The sequence below is a fragment of the Brachyhypopomus gauderio genome, chromosome 1 (genome assembly GCF_052324685.1).
Source record: "Brachyhypopomus gauderio isolate BG-103 chromosome 1, BGAUD_0.2, whole genome shotgun sequence".
NCBI lineage: Eukaryota > Metazoa > Chordata > Actinopteri > Gymnotiformes > Hypopomidae > Brachyhypopomus > Brachyhypopomus gauderio.
The window spans coordinates 35,656,314-35,670,504 of NC_135211.1; the positions used below are offsets into that span (position 1 = coordinate 35,656,314).

Here is a 14,191-nt window from a genome sequence, read left to right on the forward strand (position 1 = left end):
CCACATTTCAAATGTAATCTGATCTGACAACAGCAAATCAAAATTGCGGTTTTCCAGTCTGTAAGACCTATTGATAAACTCTTAACATTACCAACCACACAAAAACTATGGTTGTAAAGTCTGTTGTCTCAGAACATGTTTTTTGGCACACATTTCTTTTGGGGGGATGGGGTGGGGGCAGGACTGGGAATTTTAAAAAATCACATTTCAACACAAAAATTCAGTACTTTAAACTAGTAGCAAGTTTAAATTGACCTAATATGGAGCCCCAGTGATCTGCTGTGGGATGATATACATAATGTGCAGATATTACTATTATGTAGTCATTATAATTAATATATTATGCAACAAAAATAAGTTTTCAAATAAACTTAATCTGAGCATGATGTCATATGAATGATAATCTAAATTAGTATTATGTCTGTTGCTCCCGTTAGTGTTGCCTCCTCACTCAGTGGTATAGTTTTGCAGCTACTTACAATTACTATTTATTTTTATTTTTTCCTCAGGTTGGCTAAATGCTAACAAGCAGTATGGTTACACATTTTCCATTACATATTATGACAGAGTAATGTTGAGCTACAACATTACTGTAACGCATTACTATATAATTTTTAAACATGCGATATTAGTTAAGATGTGCTGCCACGTGAAGTGCACATTAAGAGCAAATAACAGCTGATATTTATAGGCTGATGTTTGCAACTGTTAAGATACAAACCTTATTATGTTTTATTGCATGAACTAAAAAAAAAAAACTGTTAGCATTACATGCTGTAACAATGAATATAAAAATCAACAAAAAGATCATATATTAATTTGAGTGAAACCTTCACAGCTAACGAGGGCATAGGCTTTGGTGGAGCAATTTATGATACAATCTACCATGACCACCATACCACCACCAGATAAATGTATACACCATATTTGACAGTGACATTAGCAGTGAAGTGTTCTATAATAACATGAACTATCATTCTGCAACAGATTCTGTCTATACTAAAAAGCAATAACAATATTAATAACAGTAAAACAATAAAAACAGTAAAACATATATGTATGTATGTATGTGTGTGTGTATATATATATATATATATATATATATATATATATATATATATATATATATATATATATATATATATATATATATATATATATACACACACACACACACACACACATACATACACCTACATACACACTCACACAGACGATAACACAGGGAGCTCAATCATGTGCTCAGTTAAAGATGGACGATTTGATACTTCAGACAGATGGAGCCAGAAACTTGGGCTTCAAGCCATGTTGTTATTGGTGGCTCCTACTTGTCTGAAGTTCAAATATTTAGCAGAAAACCTATTTTGAGGACATACTGCATGTTTTTCCTTACAGTATTGTATTTGTTTGCACATGTCCCTCTAAAGAATTTCGTCCTAATAAGATGAAACAGTCACAATCGAAACTCTTCAGTGTTTGAGCGCTTAACCGTTAAATATCAGCAATCAAACACAACCAAGGTACTGTGAGAGTTTGTGTGGGCACTGCATGTCTGCACAGTTTTTCACATTAAGGCATGGGTGGTAAGTCTGTCTCCTGAAAGATTCATGTTTGAATGAAAGGGAGTATGCATGTATGTTTGCATGTGAGAGCACCGCTGACAGACAGAATTACAGTAGGAGTACATACAGTAATATCCATCTCAGTGGCGTCAAGGAGCTTCTCTTGCTCTCTGCTGCTGTCCCCCTTAGGATTTCTTGAGTCGGCGTAATCGAGATATTCTGGGCGCGCTCACCCTCTCCTCCACTTTGGCGGCCAATCTGGAACTAATAGAGGAGCCAGAGGATACAGCCTTGACAGATAGGCCTCTCAGACTTGTGGCCAGTCTGCTCTGGTTAGTCTGTTCAGCGGTGCCATTTCTGAGGGGGAGGCTAAGGGCCTGTTTTCCATGTGTAAGCAGCTCCTCTTCCAACACACGCTCAACTTCAGCAGCAGCAGGGTGACTGGGAGAGGGGCCCGTCGTGAAATTCAGGGAGGTGGCTATGGTATTCTCCCTGAGACGTACTCTTTTGGGCTTCTGATGGTCAAAGTCTTCCCTGGGGCTGATTAGGACCCGTCTTCTCCTCCTGTTAATTGTCTTGCTGTCCCCTGTGCTGTACTGGGAAGTCTGATCTTTCTCACGCTGCTCTGGGCATTCCTTGGTTTTCCAGTGTCGCCTGTCCTTGTCAACCTGTCCACTGCCACTTACCTTAGACAGTAGTGCTGCAGCATTCATTTCACCTCCTTCATGAGCTCCCTGTGTGGACCCTTCCACGGCACGATCCTGAGTAAGAGCTACTGACTCAGATGGAGACAGAATATCCACTGTACAGGCCCTCTCTGCTACATCAGATGACGGTGGCTGGTATAGCATGGCTGCTCGGCCCTGGTCTTGGTCTAGGCTCTGAAGATTATGTTCAGGTTCAGGTCGAGGCTGGGTGTTGGCCTCTCTGCCTCGGGCTCTGTAAAACACACAGCAGCATTCAGCAAGGATTGTGGAGCAGTCAGTTCAAGTCTTATTATGGGCATCCCTGGCTGGAAAGAGTTGCATCAGAATGGTACTTACATCTTTTGAAGGGCGGCCTTCTTTGTTATTGTGGAGCTGTTTAATAGGTTTAGAGTTTCTCTTGGGCCAGAAAAATACTCCGACTTGTTTTGTCCACTCTGCTCCATCTTGAAAAGATAAACAATGATAAAAAAGAAGAGAAAATATTATCACTGGCTTCCTATGGAAACACTTAGTTCAATGGCAAAATGCTGTCACTACTCAAATACCTGAAACACGATCTCTACAGTAGACATGGGGAGAAGGTAAACAGTACAAGGTTTGAGGAAGAGAGGAGATGTGGGTGGGAGAACGGGAAGAAAAGAAAAGGGGAAGGGGTTGGGGGGGGGGGGGGGGCAGGGAGACAGAAGTTGGGAAGGAGACAGAAATGCCCTAAACAAAATCCATTGTGCTGACTTGTATTAACTTGGAGATATTTGGTGTAGTCATGAGAACAGGCCATGGGGATTGTAGTGTTTTCACTCTGTCTCTTGGGCACTGCCATCAAAACAAAAAGAGAATGCCTGTGTTTAACTGCCAGCACTTAGAAGATCAGAATGACTTCTTTCCTCTCTCAGCCTCCAACATCAAATGTCTCAGCATGCTCAACAGGATATGCTTGCCCATGAGTTAAGCAGTTCCATTTTCACTGATCTAAATTTAAGACTCTTAAGTAACTCAGCTATAAGGGTGTGGTTATGTATCACATTTATATGTAGGCATTCACAGGCATTATGAAGAGCATGAGACAAACTCAACTATATGTCTTAATATCATATTCAGGAAAAAGAAATATAAATCATAGATGCAAAAATGTGAAAAACATGGTAAACTTTTGTGGTGTTTCAGATGATTCACATATAAAGATGTAAGTGAAACAACAGCAAAAAAAAACACTAAAAGAAAACAAAAACCTCAAAAAACAAAAAAAATGTATGCTTGTAAAATAGGCAAAAAAACAAATCAACATGATAAACATACACCACACCCCCACAAAATACTTTGAGCTAAAGTAAAGCTTAAGCTAAAGTAAAGCATAGGTTTAAAAAGAAGAGTATGCCAGAAAACAGAAGCAACAGTAGATTATTGAATCCCACCAACATGCGCCTTCAACAGAGCTAATGAAGCCATATCAACCACCTAATCCTTGACTGAGCAAGAACAGAGCAGCCATTTGTGACTCCAATATCTACAAGTACAGGATCATTGGGTAGCATTTAACCCACACAAAAACCCAGCCCAAACCTATTGGGTTTCATATAATATGAGACTGTCCTCAACAACAGGGTAAAGACAGGCTATTAGCTCTATTTTAGGAGCAACAGGTTGATAAGTTCAAGTTCTGTCAAGTCATTAGACCAAGTCAAGTAAAACACTTTGTTCCATTTATTTATCAGCTTTATGTTTAATGTGATTAATGAGGTGCTTCTGTTTTCTAATGTACTCCAACTTATTTTATGCAGACATACACGTAGATATTACGTACTTAGGAAGCATAAAGAAATAGCTAAAGTAAAATGCTAATTTTCTTATGTGGTTCCTTCACAGAAGCCTGCAATAAATGTTTGGAAGTTATTAACTTAAATTAAATCAAAAGGTCCATGGTTCTTGAACTTTTGATGGTTCATAATTTTTCTTCATAAAGAGTTGATACTCATTTCACTGTTAAAAAATCTGAGCAACACAAAAATATATACAGCAACAGACAGAACTATGACACGCATGTTTTAAACATGCAAAAAAAAAATTCAAGGAAGTAGCATCATATCCTCATGTAGTGTTTAAACACATGAATGTAACCCACTATTATAGAATACAGTAGAACTTGGAACTCGATGCTAATTCGTTCTGGAAGGAGTGCCGAGAAGCGACGCAGTCGAGTTCCGAATCAATGTTCCCCATAAGAAATAACTGAATTCAGATTAATCCGTTCTCAACCATCAAGTTGAATTCCAATGCTAAGTCTGTCACACGAATGCCTTTTTCATACTTCTCTATGATCGCCCTTTTCAACTCTATTGTTATTCTTACCGTTTTCCTCTTCTGCTTTTCTGCTATGTCTTTCTTGGGACACATGTTTGTCTAAAACAGTACAAAAAACAACAAAAATAGAGCAAAAGCTTGGAGCACAGCCTCAAATGGTTTAAAACCCATTGAACAACAATGCCAACTAGCGGAATGTGACCAAAGCAAAAACTGCATTTTGTTTACAAAAGTAACGAGTCGGGTCAGATTCTGCGTTTTGTTTGAGCTCCGAGACAAAATTTTCTAAAAAATTTGCGTCGAACTCCGAATATGTCGAGTACTGAGGCGGTCGAGTTCCAGGGTTCTACTGTACTTCAAAAAGGAGCCGTTTCCAGTCCTCTGTTCCAGTACAGGCCACATTCTGTGACCTGCACATCACAGATGGACATTCAGTAAACGAAGGACCTACAAGTGTTACACAGAACTAAGCAGCAATCACTCAAGCAGTTTCCTCAGAGGCCATGAGATGATCAACATATGATCTTAAAAGGCTTCTATTTTCCGTCTAATCAGTAAAGCCATTTTACAACAGGCAAGAAAACACGAAAACGTTGACTAATTCAGAAAACACAACACACTGTAGGTGAGTCCAAAAGCATCCATTTTAATATGAAAATTAAAAAGTCTAACACACTACTTTAAACTATTGGGAAGAAAAAACACAGTTCAGTCAAGCAATAAAGATTTATTAGCTAGAAATAAGGCATAGGCACAACCTAACATTATATACATATCTCTTGAATAATTCAAATATGTCTCATTGCAGAAAATGTCCATGTTATGGAAGACATAGTATATGTCATCTTACTTTCTAATTGGTCTACAGAATAAAAAATAACCACATTGGACTGGCTGAAAAGTGACTGTGAACTGCTGCTGTGTTGAGTTGAATGAGGGGAACAGAGATTCTTCATGCTGGCAGCAGTAACACAAAGTTGAGGATGAAGCCTGCAGTTCATAAATTAACTTCATATACCAGCACACCAAGCATCATCTTGTCCCCATAATCTATGATTTTGTGTGGCTCACCTTCTCAGTTGACCAAAACTACAATTAAGCACCTAGGAAAACAATTGGTGAACATTATGAGGCCATCTACATACAAATGAAATTATGTAATATAGGTACCAGACTTAACAAAGAGGTCAGTAAGGTGATTGCGCTTGCAGGATGGATTATAACCCCTTAAATGCTCAAAACTACTCCTGGTCTTCTAAAAGACCACTTTACCATGGACAACACAGAACGATTTGGTGGGTAATGCCCATTTGAACAACACTGCCAGTCAGTTTGACTAAAGCTGTAAACAAGTGGTCTTCCCAACCTGTAGTTTGCAAGCCACTGGTAGCTTGTGGCATGCCAGAGAGAAGTATGCAGAATACTGATAATGACATACTATATTTTTCCATGATCCTTAATTCATAGCTTTTGGCCTTGTGGCTGATGAAATAAAACCGTCAGAGATGGCCTAACATCATACTAAGTAATGTGTTAAAGGCAGCAGTGGCCACTAAGAGTAGCCCCCCACCACCAAATGATTTTCACCTAAATAGAGTTTAGCCATACAGTGTGTAAAGCTCAGTCTGAAATGAAGAGAATGATAAAACATCATAAAAGTACGACACCCCTCCAGCAGTCTCAGTGTGTCCACTAACCCAGACAAACCCAAAGCACCCCAACACCATCGATAGCCAAAGAACCTTTACTTTTACCATAGAATCCAAACAACAGAGAGAAATCACTGATGCAATAACTTTTCACATTATAAACTTAACCCTGTATACTCTAGAACACATAGCAAATTATAAACCCTGGATACATTAGAACACAGGACAGATTATAAGTCTGGGCATCTCACACTTCCTAGTTGATTTTTGCTGATTATTATGGCAAAAAAAATGTCCACCACACATTAAATGTCTAGGGATTATACACTACACAACTTCAAACTGCTGGTGGACCAAACCAGTCATACCCCAAAACATGTCTGCCTCGCGTTACCTAGGAGATGCAGATTAAACATGGAATATAACAGCTTGCTGACGTCATTATTTGTGTCATCATTTGCAATGACCGTAGAAAGAAATTTGAGAAACACCTTTGGATGGTTGAATGGGTGAAAGATGAAGCCAGCATGGTCGAAAAAAGCAAGCACTCAAGCCCCTGCCACAACTCAGTCAACCACTATTGATGGGACCACAGCCAAACTAGTCCTAGGATAAAACTAGTTAAACTAGTCATAGGTGTTTCACTGAATTGCCACTGGCAGTGAGCCATTGCTGGTCTTCTTCACAATTTTTCTGGCCATGGTCCAGCACAGGTCAGAGGGGGTAGAGACGATGATGAGCCTTCTTTATCAGGGAAGACCATGACAGGACTTATATGTATATGCAATATGTAAACTCCATGGAATCTGAATGTGTCCACTCCTACCAGCGCAGCTTCATTCATTCAGACACTGTGGTAGCTCTCCTGCTTCTTGCTCAGTTCACTGTCCTCTTCTGGGTTTTTCTAACATTAAGGGGGAGGTTATTATCCTGGCATGAGTTCTCCAGGTGATCAATCTCCTCTGGGTATTCTCCAGAATTTGAAAGTATTTTAACCAAGCAAAGCCTCTTCTCAACAAGTAATAAAAGGCATTTTTACCAAAGATCTTAGAGCTTGAACATACAAGTCCATGCTAATATGTTCAAGTCTAAACCATTGCTGACTACTATTTGTATTGCAGTCATAATGCCTAGACCTATGAGACCGACCCCAATATAAACACCAGCTATCATTTAAATATAGCCAACCTTTTCTTTTGTCATAATTGTTGTGTAGGTTCTGTTTTTTACAATTTGCTTCTACAATGTTCTCCAGAGAAAATAAATCAGTGTTATACCTGAAACATCTTTTTGGCAATTGCCAATTCGTTTAGTGTGTTAGCACTGCCACTTTCAGGCCCTTCAAATTTAGAGTGTGATCCTTCTAATAATCTAAACTGTATACTGATGCATAAATCGTGTTTTTTTATGTAATTTCATTTTTTGTTGTAGTTCCTTTTCAAACAGGAACAGGGAACTGTAATGGCACGCCATGCTTTCACTCCAATGTACCATCACATGTCTGTCTGTGAAGCATTTTTTAAGGAACACGAATGACATGACAAAGAAATTTTCATAAAGAAAGTTTACTTAAACATAAAATTCCCAAGCGCATGGACAAAAAACTGTGTTGCCTCCAAAAGTGATATTCAGACTCTGACTAGCCAAATGGCTACATCCAATAAGCTGTATTATAAGAAAATGGATGTGTTTGGGAATGACACCAACTCATCCATGTAGAGGTACGACACGTAAATTGACCGAGTGGGGTCAGCAGATGCTGAAGCGCATAGTGTGAAGAGGCCGCCAACTTTCTGCAGTCAATCACTACAGACATCCAAACTTCATGTGGCCTTCAGATTAGCTGAAGAGCTTCAGAGAGCTTCATGGAATGTGTTTCCATAGTCTAGCAGCCGCATCCAAGCCGTACATCACCAAGTGCAATGCAAAGCATCGGATGTAGTGGTGTAAAGCACGCCACCACTGGACTCTAGAGCAATGGAGACGTGTTCTCTGGAGTAACGAATTGTGCTTCCACATGTTCAAAAAATCAGTGAATGTGACTGAACAGCCATCCAGGCAAACGCAACCAATCCAGATGGTGAGCTCAGTCAGTTAGCCAGGTCAGCTAGCCAGCGGATGCATTGCAGTCTTCAGAGTCATTTTATTCAAAGTAACTCAATCTCATTATTCAATTCCATTTTTATACAATTCATTTGCCTTCCTTGAGATTCACATTCAGCATTTAAAATAAAGAAAATTAATTATAAAGAAAATTAAAGTCAGAGCACCTCGAGTGGTCTCGGTGTGATTCATCTGTGGCTTGTGTTGTGGTCCGTTTGATTCATTGCAACAAAACACAACAGGTGCATTTTGTGTTTTTACTAATGGCCAATATCAGGGCAACAATCTTCACAGCTAAAAACACAGATTTTTTTTGTTTTTTCTCATATTTTGTCAATAGCAGCGGCATTTAATAACACCATCTTTATAATAATAATAATAACAACTCATAATTCAATGTTTCACATATGGGGTCTGATTTCTAAAGGGGCTGTTGTGTAAACTGTGTGGTTTGATTTCACATCAGTGCTAAACAATTTCAATTATGTCGTGAACATAAAAAGAGCTAAAGGCAGCATAAGCCGATTTTCTTTGTTTTTTAATGCCATGGACATACTACACGACTTTCAAATCTGTCAGATCACTATACTTTTCAAACTACGTGACTTGCTGTTTTGCAGTCTGAAATCTTAGTCAGTGTTTTCACACTACATGATTACTGGTGGACAGGTCTAGATAAGAACTATATGTCAAAAAACATTTAAACACATTTCAAGATAGACATCATCTTGCAATAAGCTGCATTTTTAAGATTACATGATTATTAGACTTACACATGTACAGCTACTATATGTGGGTCTGTTGCTGTATTTATTCCTTAATAGATGCATTTTGGGGTTCTTTTTCACTTGTTAGTCTAGCCACGCCCTTATTGTCTGTCACAGCTGTTTTGTGTTTATCATTCATTGTGTTTTGTATTTAGTCTCTGTATTTTTGGGTTTCGTTGCAGGTCATTGTTTCTTATGTACATGCTTGCCTCTGTTAGACTTGGTAGTGAAGTGTTTCGCATTGTTATGCTCCTCTGTTTTGTTGTGTCTCATGGTAACTAAGATTTTTGCATGTCTACTAGTTTGTATGGGTGTTTTGTATATAAATATGTTTTATGTATTGATCTTATCTTACTCTGTTCGTTTGTTCGTGTAGGTTAGGGTTCGTTCTGTTATGTGTCGCTTCCACTGTGTGGTCTTCCCTAGTTCTCATCTGTCAGTATATGGTACTTTCCCAGCTTATGTAGAGCTGTATGTGTAGGTCTCACTGTCTTATGTTCCCTGGTTTACATTGGTTGTGTTGTGTGGTTATTTCCCAGTCTCTCTGTAGATTATTGACTTAAGTTATCCTGTCACCGTCCTCGTTGTTTAGTTGTCAGGTTGTGTTACGGTGTAGTTTTGCTCTCTGTTAGTACCCCTGTTGTATAATATATCACTTTGAGTTTACCCTGTCCCCCCCCCCTCCAGTTATCATCATTGTGGTTTCGTTTTTCGTTTCAATATGCCACGTAAATCATGAGTGCTCAGTTTGCCGGCTACAACGCTTCGTAAAGGGAAAAGCCCAGATCGCACTAAAGCCAGGACTCCTTTGCATGTGTCCAACCCCTATGCTCTTAGAGCCCCCAATGTTACAAATGTCATCCTCTGCGCATTTCTTCTACTAACTAAAGGAACACCATGAATACACAAGAAACTATGCCTGACAGGAGAATCAGCTATGTTTAGAATAATATAAATTATCATTATCAAGGGCTTCAGCAGAGAAGGCAAAATTTGTTTCCCCAACAAAGCTTAGTTACTTGTTTCACAATTTTCTCCACTTATGTTTCTATAGATTGGAAGGCAGACCTGAACCAACTGTACACGAGCAATCGCTGCATTAATACACTAACCATTTTGGAGAGACCTCAACTCAGGATGTCACTAATTTTCCTCCCACGGTATGTGTAACAAACATATCACTGATTGTGTCACAGTATCTGTGAGTGCACAGGGAAACCACTAATTATGTCACTTTTTGCTGTTGAACCATGACAATTTGACCTGGTGCTAGGTATCATGACCCTGTTTTGAGAACCACATATAAAACAAAACCATCTGCTCCGATTTCCATCAATGCCTGAAAACATATTTTTCAGACACAGTCACACTGTTGAGCCTTGAAGTGTGCGAAATAACTCATAACTACCATCACTGAAGTGGAAAAAAGCAAACTTCTATCATTTTCACACTGGCTACCCAGACTCACACATATAGATCAGACTTGTACATGTACATCAGGTTCATATCTAAGGCACATTTTTTTTTTCAATCTGATTCCTCATTTTCCATCAATAGGTCCCTCAAGTCACTTACATAAGGGGTATTTATGCACAAGGGGGATCTCATTACACATGCTGGCTCTTTTAGTTTGATTGTGTTCTCTAATTTTAAATGGGAGGTTTCCACACTCTTCAAAAGTCCAACTGATTTATCAGGGTTTTGAAGCCTTAGACATTGGAATGTGTTTAAGCAGCAGAGGAGGAGTAAGTTACCCACTCTTAAAGCCATTTGGGAAGCTGTGCTCTGCGTAATAAATTATTTGAAACCAGAAAGTAGAATAAAAGCACACATTTTCTACTTGTGTGGAAATACATTTACATTTTAGCAAGCAGTCTATGGTTAACCAAATAAGAAAAGATGCCTGTTTTGATCCAGTGTGGAGACTTTAGTAAAACACTGTATTTTGATATACATATTTATATTTTATATTTCTGCAAATTAATTTATATCATTCATATTTAGATCTTGTGGATCTAACATATAAACATGTGAGAAATACCGAAATTACAAAGACTGGACTTTTATATTTGGAATAATAAAGGTTATTCATAAATACAATCCTGCACCAAAATTCAAGCCCATGCCCCCCCCCCCCCCCCCCCCCCCCCCCCCCCGCCTAATTAAAGCAGTGCAACTGAGGTAAACAAAAATGCTATGTGAGAAACTCTCCACTCTTCTTGTATCTCTCTCCTCCAAAACCACCAGAGGTTGAGTGAGTGAGAGCGCCACCACAAGCCTCCACCCGCCAGTTGCTGCAATACATACGAGCCCAGAGAACCACATCCTGGGGAGGAGAATACAAACCATGCTACCCCAAACTGGAAAATCAATTACACAATCTGAACTTTGCACACTCAAATGGAATCTCTCCATTCAAATTAGTAGTTATTTGTCTTACACTGGGAACCAGAAGAAATTAGGAAGACAAAAAACAATGTCTTGGTAAATAAAAACAACAAATCACTCAATCAATCAAACAGTACTACCACTGATGGTGAGATTCGTGGGGAACATAAATGGTAGTTGATGTCCACACCAAAATAGGTGGCTACTCACAGATTTCATAGGACTCTGTGGAGAGAATGTCAGGAATTGTTTTACTCAAAAGTGAACATCAAAGACTTCAACAATGTCAAGAGTAGTTCGAAAATGCCTTGAACACCACTGAGCAGGATGCCCAAAGCGGTGATGTTATACTGACCCCATACTCGCCTCGTAACCACATTATACTGGTCATACAAGACATCCAACTGAAAAACATCCTGCTGAGAAAATCTCAGGCTCGTGCCCACACAAGAAAACTAGAACCACCGCAGCCACAGCATTCAGTACATGTAAGAGCAGAAGCTTAACTTAGTGGCCCATCACTGAAACCTAAACTCGGGTTTTGGGAACAGACTAGGTGCTTTTCAATTATTCTTTTTTTTTCTTTTTTTTACTTTTCACATTCAAAACAAATTCAGCCATTAACCGCATTGGCTTTTCCAGTACAGTCAAAAGGGGTTGGGTACCCCTGTGCTTAACTGTATTTAACAGCAGTTAGAGAAGGACTCCACATGTACTGTGCTCAGTGCAGATATAAACTAGGATTTCTTCAAATAAGTCATAACAAAATCAGGAAGTTGCTGCTCTTGTGAGGATGAACAGTGGAAAAACTTGTTATATTCATCAGGATGAGTCCAGCACTCATGAATTTGCATGGTTGTATGACATTTAGCAGCATCACTCTGACTTTCGAATAGTCCTTAAACATACACTGTAAGTTTAGTGTGACCAGGCAAGTGAAACAGTAAATAGTATTTTATAAACATCTCTCACCATGTCAAGGTTTAGATTTCCAGTAGGGGCCATGGTAGACTTAAGAAGGCTCACGCACACGACCAATCGCTCTGGAAATATGCGCAGGTCTGTTAATGGGGGGAGAAAAAAACTTTTAATAATAGTTGCATACTATTTTTACTATTATGTTGCATACTTTTTGTTAAGAGAACACTGAAGGGATCTGAATGCAATGAAAGTTAAGATAAATATAAAAACTACCTATTTAATGCAATTGTTTTAGTGATATTAGTGAAGATAAATGTGTCTAATTCTTCACATAAGTCTTTAAATGTAACTTGATACTTATCAAACAAAGCATATTGTCTAATGTGTTCAAGTTGATTCTGTTAAAACAACTCAAATGGATCTGAATTTAAAGTAAACTTCTCACTTTATTTACTGCTTTTTATGGTGCTTATTAACTGATATCAATACAGTTTAACATTGAAATGAAATGTGCCATATTTGTCAATTGTAATTTTTCACCGCAATCGAAATTTGTCCTCCGCATATACCCATCTGTGCAATTAGAACACACACACGAACACACACACTAGTGATTACTAGGGGGCTGTGGTGCACACGTGCCCAGAGCGGTGGGCAGCCCTAGCCCGCCGCCCAGGGAGCAGTTTGGGGTTAGGTGCCTTGCTCAAGGGCACCTCAGTCATGGCCTCAGGCCTGGGAATCGAACCCACGACCCTCAGGTCCCAAGACCAGTACCTTACCACAGGACCATGACTGCCCCATTAAACATATAATTAATAGAAGTAGAATCACTAACATAGTAACATGGTAACAATTAATGTTACAAGATTTAACTACACTTTCATTTTCATGCAGATATTCTGCAACTTTTGGGCCAGGAACTGCTGTGTAACTGGACCTTGTTGCCACTGTTCAGGTTGACATTTTATCAGTAAAATAACTGCAAGTTTGATATCATATAGCACTGACGACTACATGAAGTTCACTTTCTCAAGGAGCACTCTATTCCTCTTTGGGGAGTAAAGAAGAATACTGTTAATTTATCTTGATAAAAATTACTTACATAGCGCAAACTTTGCCCATCATACTGGTCACTTCTGAACTGCACCAGATGCCATGGGAACATTCTATCACCGCATTACACTGCCTATTCTTTGCCTGCAGCATAAGGCTGATAAGACACCAGTCTAAGACAGCCAAACACTAGACACAGGAGATAACCAACCCATTCTACCAACACACTGCAGCTGCCACACACAGTTTAAGCTAGTGTACATTAATGTAAACTGAAAACCGGAATTATTCCAGGATTACTTCATTCACAAGGATGCATGTGTAAGCGTTTTTCACTATTACCTGTATGTTTAATGACAATCAGATGAGTAACAATATAGATCAATGTTTTTTTTTTTATATAAAGATTCTGATTGGATTTAAGATCACAAAAAAGTTTAATAGTAATTAATATTCATCATGCAATTACTACTTTAGGTAACACTATTGCATATTTTGGTACTGGGATCAGAATAAAAAGTACTGATTGGTCACAGAATACTTTAGGCCCATCATAACAGGATTATGTTCCATAGAACTGCGAGTTAACTCACCTCGGCAGTGTTTTGTGATGATGCATCTGAGATTGACATGCCGCTTCATGAAGTAGGCTGCCAATCGAAGGGTTTGGCCTGCCACATTAAAACACAGATATTATAGATTAGATTATGGTGAGGAATCAGCAGAAAATGACGGAAAGAAAA

At 38.9% G+C, this 14,191-nt stretch overlaps 1 protein-coding gene across 7 annotated transcripts in view; it reads right to left on the reverse strand.

Moving 5' to 3' along the window:
- The window catches only part of slx4ip (SLX4 interacting protein), a 70,195-nt gene that overhangs the window by 9,841 nt on the left and 46,163 nt on the right, over positions 1–14,191 (reverse strand). For 3 of the 7 annotated variants that reach the window (XR_013132369.1, XR_013132375.1, XR_013132374.1), the window contains exons 5-10: positions 14,042–14,119; positions 12,447–12,535; positions 4,616–4,666; positions 3,002–3,082; positions 2,606–2,712; positions 1,690–2,501 (exon numbers count right to left, since the gene is read on the reverse strand). Coding sequence is in view for 1 of the 7 variants with exons in the window: in XM_077012261.1 (XP_076868376.1) it covers positions 1,748–2,501; positions 2,606–2,712; positions 3,002–3,082; positions 4,616–4,666; positions 12,447–12,535; positions 14,042–14,119 (1,160 nt within the window). In the remaining 6 variants the exon portion in view is untranslated. Of the gene's footprint in view, positions 1–1,170; positions 2,502–2,605; positions 2,713–3,001; positions 3,083–4,615; positions 4,667–12,446; positions 12,536–14,041; positions 14,120–14,191 lie in introns of those variants that run through there. The other 4 variants (XM_077012261.1, XR_013132370.1, XR_013132372.1 and 1 more) reach the window with 4 other exon arrangements.